Below are 7667 nucleotides of genomic sequence, written 5' to 3'. Positions count from 1 at the left end.
CCCCTCACGAGGGCGTTAAGGATCCTCCGTGTAGTACGAACCTGCCGCTCCCAAACTCCTCCTTGGTGGGAAGCAGCTGGCCTGTTGAACATCAATTTTATGCCTTTGTTTTGCATAGTTTTTTTCAATCTGTACCTGGTTCAAATTCTCAATGGTCACTTGCAACTCTTTTCTGCACCAACAGAATGTGTGCCGTTGTCAGAGCGCATGATGGAACCCTGGCCTCTTCTACTTATGAAACGGCGTACGCCATTGATGCAACAGCTGGTATCAAGACTGTCTGCTATCTCTATATGCACGGCTCTAATGGCGAGGCAGGTAAACATTGCACCGTACATTTTGACAGTGCTCCGGCCCCGTTTGGCTTCAAAGGGACCAAAAACATCTACGCCTACGTTGGTGAATGGTGGCTGATCTGGTGTCAGGCGATCTTCTGGCATATTGGCCATATTTTGAAGAAACATTCCTTTAATTAAAAACAAAGGACCAAAGGTTTTTCATACATTTTAATGTTGATTGTTGTCATTTTTCTATGATCCTTTACTTACTCTCTGTCTCAGTACACTTGCATGACAATGAGCTTTGCTTATACTATCTTTGAGAAATGTCTAAACATTGATACATACAGTATTGATAAAGTAGCATTATGTCCAACACACTTCACAATACAGTACAACAAGAAGGTTCTTTGCTTTCAACATAAAGTATAGAAATTGTGCAAGTGAGAACAAACAACTGTGGTTTTGTTTAATTTAACTGGTTATATTTAGGCTAGCTATTGAGAATTTGGCATAATCACAAAAACGTGTCATTGCATAAGCACTGTGGCTTATTGTTTAGCATTTAATCAAACTATAGCAAAACTACGATGCATCCGTTCGATCCACGATTGAACTTGTTTCACTGTGATCCTATACTATATCTCTAGCCATCACTTCATTTGGCCACAGAAGGTCAACACAGTCACACAGTTCTGACATTAACTAGTTCACCACTGGGGGATGGCTGTGAAGCCACATCACCTAAATATGTCTGTGTCGCATACTTAAGCATGTTTAAAACACAAGTAGGCTTTACCAAAATGACTATGAGCAATAGACAAGGAGGCCAGCAAGCTTAAACTGCATTTATGTATTATTATTATTATTGAAGTCTAGAGTTAAAATACCAAGAATCACAGCTTGTGAGGGTAAAAGGGATGCATAGCAGGTAGGGCATATCCATTTTGGGGATTTAACAGAGGAATGGAGTAGGGATATGGGTAAACAACAGACCCCATGAGAGTAGAGTGAACTGGACTCATCGGGACGTGTCGGTATATTAGTTGAGATTGAGGTAGTCTCATTCGGTTGGGGAGAAAAGCAGGATGTAATAGAGGCTGGTGTCGAGAGTATCTCCCTGATTTGTCGTAGCTCGACAGGACACACGACACCGGCAGACTGGCGGTGGAATGGGCCAGACTATGCTGAGTGGGGGGAACCTTCTGTTGCATAGTCCTGGATTTCTCCCTCTTCTCTGTCTGATAAAGCCAGGGAGTCATGTTGTTCAGCCTCTTCGCACAAGTCAGAGACTCGTCCTGCTGCATCAACCTGCCCTGCTGGGCTTTATAACCTGGACGAATAGGAGCGGGCCGCAGAAGCTGCACAGATTTTGGAATAACTTTGGTGAAACCAGAGGTAGATGTTGAAGCCCAATCCGAAGAGGAGAATGACTGGAAAGGTTGGCTGGAATATTTGCCTCTCCCTTTGTGAATTGGCTTCCAGTCAGAGTCTTTATTCTGGACTTTAATGGAGTCTGTGGATTGGGAGCTGATGTCTTTATTCTGTCCTGCAGGGTCTTTGGATATCTGACTACACTTCCTTTCTTCACTACAGCTTGGGATATTTTTCACAGCGCTAGTACAGTTTTGGGAAAGTTGAGAGCCTAATGCAGAATAATCTTCATTTCTTTCTGGGCCATCCTCTGATGAAACAGAGTAAGGGGAAGGGCTGCGTGAAGAGGATGGGGATGAAGCAGGCGGCGAGCTGTCGGAGCATTCGCAGTTCCGGCTGGAAGAAGCCCGGGCCGGAGACTGGGAGCAGTGAATGACGGAGGGCCTTTCTTTATCCTCAGTGTGAGGATTCAGTGGCAAGTTCAGGCTCGCCTGAGCCATCCGCTTTTTTTTCTCCAGAGGAGAGATGACCTCTCCGGCAGCAGACGGGATATGAGCAGCCCAGGATGTGGGGACCTGGACAAGGTGGGCAGAGACAGATTTGCAAAGACCGGTGGTGGCTCGGCTTGGCAAAGAACAGTCTGAGCGGTGTCCATCAGAGGTGGCGGCCCAGGGGTGAGGATGCATCACTGCTTCACTTTGGCAAGCTGCCTCTGGACTTCTTTCGGTGAGTATCTATAAAATGATACAGGTTATGTTTTAGGACACTTTATGTGCTAATACAGATTTCTTTCCCCTTGAGACCTTTTCGTCAATAACGTATGTTACCTCTATCTCTGAGTCCATCTCTCTATCCGACTGAGTCCTTTTCCTCTTTCTCTCAGCCTTGGTGACCTTGCTATCCAAATTTCTCTTATATGGCTTCCGTGGTTTGCTTAGAGGCAGAGGTCGGTCCTCCTCTCCTTTTATTTGTCTTTCAAAGGGCAGCACCAGTCTAAACAAAACACATCTCTGGTTATGAATCAGTTAATATAGTGATTGATCTGACAGGTAAGTTTGAAACAAAATGAAGCTCACTTCTCATAGTGTCTTCGAGTGCAAGTAGCAGCGCTGGTGCTACCTGGACTTCCTCCCAGCTCATCATACACCTTCTTCCAAAGACGCCGTGCTGTCACCTGTTGAATAACAAAGTGTAAGAAAATAAGTAACTGGCAGAGACTCGATGGCTAATCACTCCAGGTACCCTACAAACTGAAAGTCGGCCTAGTTTGTGATCAGATATTGTTTGAAGCTTAAACTTATCTTATACCTATTTGTTTACTCTTAATTTAAAGTGTTTACTTATTTTATTCAAACGTGTTGAGACAATGGATGTTTTGGGCCAAATATTCTCTCTCCTTAGGCATTGAGTTAACTGACAAGTGTGGTTTTCACACACACTTTAATTTTTAGAAGTAAGTGGGCGGCCCAGAGGCAGCAGTGGAGATGGTGGAGAGGGTCAACCCTGTTTAGAGCCCTGGCCTCGCTTTACTGCCATTTCAACATGAGCTGCACGCTCAGATCTTGTCTCAGTATTCAACATCAAAGACAACAGAGCAACGAGAGCTCAAGCACGAAATGTCCTCCAGTGTGGTAAAAACCACCATGTTACAGCACCTGACCTATAGTTGATTTTCCACCTAGAAACCTGTAAACACCCCGGTCGAAGCACTATGAACTATAATCAAATTAACAACATGTACTCACTGAATCATAGCCCCCAAGTTTGTCAACAGCTTTGTAGATCCTCCAAATATTAACTGGGGAAGGAGACACACATGAGAACTTCCTTTTCATTCAAATGCCTTGTGAATAATGTATCATCAAGCACAGTGCTAATGAACATCAACTCACTCTGTTTGAAGCCCAGATGTGGGATCCTTTCTATAGGTGTACCTCTGTCCTTCATAAAAGAGTGCAGACTTGATATAAATGCCTTCTCCTCCATTTGCACTAGCTTGGGCCTCGCTTCTTCTTCTTCTTCTTCTTCTTCTTCTTCTTCTTCTTCTTCTTCTTCTTCTTCTTCTTCTTCTTCTTCTTCACATTCAGTCATAGAGTTATAGAGGATCTCATTGACAGAAACCTAGTGTGGAGAAAACAGGTGCGTTAGAGAAATCATGTCAAATGTTTTGCATGAAAATCAAGTAGCTCAATGTGACATGATCCACTGCACTGATAAAGAAACCTGTTTTCACAGAGACTGGAAAGAAGACACACAGAGTAATCTCATGGGATGCAGATGTTAAAATGAGACATCAAAATCAGAGAGTAGGGTTCTACCGCTACTTTCAATAGATAACCGCTACACATCCTGTCTGGAGAGAAAGCAACAGGCTTGTGGGGTTTTTGGTCGAGAGTTGTCAGTATCACAAATGTCACTTTGAAAAACAAACATGAAGCCAAAAGAGATGTTATATATTTATTAAAGTGTTGTAAACAAACTTTAAATAAAGATGCTGCTTTGTAATTTATAAGAAATAACTGTCAGCATGTTTGCTGTGTTTCTGCAGAACTGGTTTCATTAACAGTGACGATACCAAGAAAACGTATTAGCTGTTACAACCCAGAAATTCAGGGTAAGAAATTGACAATGTCACTATTTGTGGTTTGTAAGAAAGGAGAAATGAAACAGTGAAGACAAGCATCATCAAAATCAACAGTTAGACAGGTTTCAAGAAGAGAAGTATAAAACATTAAAGTATTAGGAAGATAAATTGTTGATGAAGATGATACAGTGTATGTTGTTTAACACAATTATGTTGTACTGCTTTAAATGTTTATTTTGGGGATTTTGCTTTTAAGTTATCACTTATAAAAAACTCAAACGTATTGTTCTTTGGTGCGTGGGTGTATACAGTACGTAGTATAAATAAATGGTAGTTGTCCATTTTTTACTGCAACAATATTATTCCCATTGGTTCAAAAAGCACAAATACTCACTTCTGTTATTTCATGCCGATATTTAAATGTGAAATATCACACGCGTTGTATCAATCAATTTCAAAAGATTGGATGGAAAAAGAGGCCACAATGGACAGTGTCAGTATCTTACTTTGAATCAGGACACCGAGAAGCGGCTTTATTTCTGTAGCAGTCATTGTTCAACAAATCAGCTCAACGTGGTTTCATATTGAATAAAGTTCCTCTATGTGGTTCCTGGTTCCGAGAAGTCGGCCTCCAGAGTGAGTAATAGTGAAGGTGCAGTCCTTTAACCAAGATTACCCCGACTGAGTCACAGTTCAGCCGCTCCACAATGCTGTTCCCAGCCAAATTAGCTCTGACTTTCCACTTCTGTATCACCTGCTTTTCCCACTGCAGATGTTATGTTTCTACTCAAAATGTCCAAAAACCTTCATTTGGCAAATCACTTTTAATGTCTGTATTTCCACAACTGTGATTGGCTGATAAACATACTACAACATTCTATTTACATCTGCATCTAAAATAATGAGAAGGTGGTGCACACGTTAAAATTGCAACATTTTGCTTGGGATCTTGCATAAAATTCACCGGTGCTCAGTCACTTTCAGTCGCTGTTTTCAGATCTGATTCACAAAACGTTGAGGTTTATGCATCCAGTTGCCAACAGGAAACGTCTGCATTCAAAGCCACACACTGTAGACCCTTCGCTGCAGAGCTCAGTTGATTTGCACTAGATACATTTCTTTTGGAAAACTGCGTGGGTGATGTTGATGTCAATGTGTCAATGTGTGATTCTCGCTATGATTGTCTCTGGCGTGCTGTATTGATGCTATCGGCAGGCCACAGAAACCACCAGGCTTTCAACTAACATCAGCCTTGGAAATTTGATGAGCTAATTTGTGTTTCTCATATTGTACCTCTCATTTCACTTACCAGAATACTGGCTCGCGAAGACCTCCGTCAGTTTCACTATGTGCCATGAAAATATTGTGGTGTGTCTTATGGGGTGAGATGTGCGTGGGTTTCATGGCCCTCTCAGGATACAAATCACAATCACATATTCCTTGTTACTCATTTTGCAATCAGCCATCAAAATGAAACAATTGTACTCGCACAATCAGCACTTGAACATTTTTTTTGACACAATCTCAAATTGACAAAACAAAAAAGGAAATGAAAACACAGCTCACTCGGAGCCGCCATGTCGGTAGCCACAGATTAACTGTAACTGAAGGAAAGTACCTGGTTCTCTGTCCCCTGGTGTTCGTCACTGGCTGATGTTTGTTGTGAAGTGCCACTCTGCTCCTCCCGAGCTTCATGAGACACACAGCAGGGACAACACATGTAGCATTTACCTCCAAAACACTATATACTGTGAATGTGATTCCAAAGAACCACAGCCAAGCAAGCAAGCACTTAAAATAAATATTGGTCAACATTCCACATTGCAGAAACATTAACAAGTTAAAAAGTATCTTTAATAAAAAAGTATTAAAGCCAAACATCATCACTGCTGGGAATGTAGTCGTTTTATGTAATTTACGTTATTTACGATTGATCAGCGCAAAAACTAGAAAACTGTAGAACATATTGTCAACCGAGTCTGATATAAAACCACAGTTTGCAAAACCACTTCCTGCTCATGAACATAACCACTTGTATGCTGCACCGTATGATATTGTAACACATGAACTACAATAATGGGAAACAGTGAGATAATCTGAATCAATAAACTGTAACATACGTAACACATAATCATTCCTTGCACTTGATTGTTAAAAAACCCCACACATGATATTACTATTGGTACTGGAATATGAGATATTAATAATCACTGTACATTTTTACTCTTATGGTTCATGCTTCCCTCAATATTAGCACCGTATTAATGCATTTAATGAGGGAAAGGGGAATTTAAGCAAAGAAATATGATTCTTCACAAACAGCTCCAGACCTCGTAGCCAGTCATAATATCACTTGTGTGCAAAACCAATATGCTTCTCTTTTGAGATCACTTGTTTCCTGTGCTGTGGCTTGAACCTTTAATTCTGCTTTCAGAAGCCTCAAACTACTAATTATTGTGTTGAGGAAATACTTTTGTTACACTGTATCATTTCTCTTTTGAACATGTGCTATTAATTTTTATGGTTTTGTGTCTTTGCCAATTAACAAATGCATTAGCTACGGTGTTTTCAACAGATATTCCATCCATCCATCCTTTGGATTATAAGTGATTATACATTCCTGAGACAGTATATTGTTTTCTGAATCAAATTAGTTGGTTTCTTTCACATATTAATGTGTTTACAATATTTCTGCATGAACAGACCTGGTACAGCTTTTCCTATATTGTTTAAAGATGGTAATTTAGTGTTATAAAGTGTTAATATTGATCAAGATCAAGATCTAAAGCTATACATTATTTAACTGATTGCAGTACATACATAAAACCGTACAACAAACATAAAAGTCCTTCTTACCCATTTCCAGAAGTTGCCTTCTAGTTTCTGGCTTGACGGCGTTTTGTGACAGTAATTCACGCGGCGCCATCTTCAACTTCACACCACAAAACAGGAAGCTGTCTCCAAAAAAAAGGTTTCATTGGTTGTTCTGTTTGTCTTGCAGAAAATTAGTCTGGGAAACTGAGTTTTCTTCTTCCTCACTCAAGTCTCACAATGTCTATTCTCTGTTTCATCACCTGATTTTCAGACAAAAAAACAACATCTGTGTCCAATTGTTTGTTCTTTGTCTCCAATTTCAACAGAAACGGATGCTATGCTAACAAAGTAGTTTATTACTTATTTTTGTTGGCTTCTTATGTTTCCAATGTTGTTCGCAGCACATGGAACTGTAATGTCATTATTGTTTTTTCATTATTATTTTGCACATGATAAAAATATATCACCGACGAGACTAATCAACATACATGTTTTTATAGACTTTGTAGTAATTCAGCAAAGTTTGTGATACAATGATTTAAGCCTGGTCACCTTGAGTGTGTAGACCGGACTCAAATCCACTAAAAATTGCTGAATTTAAGGAAGTGAAAGAAACA

General features: G+C 40.4%; 1 protein-coding gene across 1 annotated transcript; it reads right to left on the bottom strand.

Moving 5' to 3' along the window:
• Positions 1–527: 527 nt before the first annotated feature.
• arid5a (AT rich interactive domain 5A (MRF1-like)) lies at positions 528–7213 on the bottom strand. The gene is made up of 7 exons (XM_034542395.1): positions 7093–7213; positions 5855–5925; positions 3545–3773; positions 3398–3450; positions 2729–2826; positions 2480–2645; positions 528–2386 (listed from the first exon to the last, which is right to left on the bottom strand). The coding sequence occupies exons 1-7, from the start codon at positions 7160–7162 to the stop codon at positions 1175–1177; spliced, it is 1899 nt and encodes a 632-aa protein (XP_034398286.1). The 5' UTR covers positions 7163–7213; the 3' UTR covers positions 528–1174.
• Positions 7214–7667: the final 454 nt, after the last annotated feature.

The sequence above is a fragment of the Cyclopterus lumpus genome, chromosome 9, assembly GCF_009769545.1.
Source record: "Cyclopterus lumpus isolate fCycLum1 chromosome 9, fCycLum1.pri, whole genome shotgun sequence".
NCBI classification, from domain to species: Eukaryota; Metazoa; Chordata; class Actinopteri; order Perciformes; family Cyclopteridae; genus Cyclopterus; species Cyclopterus lumpus.
This window is presented reverse-complemented; position numbering and strand designations above follow the sequence as displayed.

Bases quoted from the DNA above. Each gene is read 5' to 3' on its own strand.
- arid5a (XM_034542395.1), bottom strand. From the start codon at position 7,162: ATGGCGCCGCGTGAATTACTGTCACAAAACGCCGTCAAGCCAGAAACT. The intron at 2,646-2,728 runs GTGAGCTTCATT...TGTTTTGTTTAG, and splicing joins ACTCGAAGACACTATGAGAA to ACTGGTGCTGCCCTTTGAAA. The intron at 2,387-2,479 runs GTAACATACGTT...ATCATTTTATAG, and splicing joins AGATGGACTCAGAGATAGAG to ATACTCACCGAAAGAAGTCC.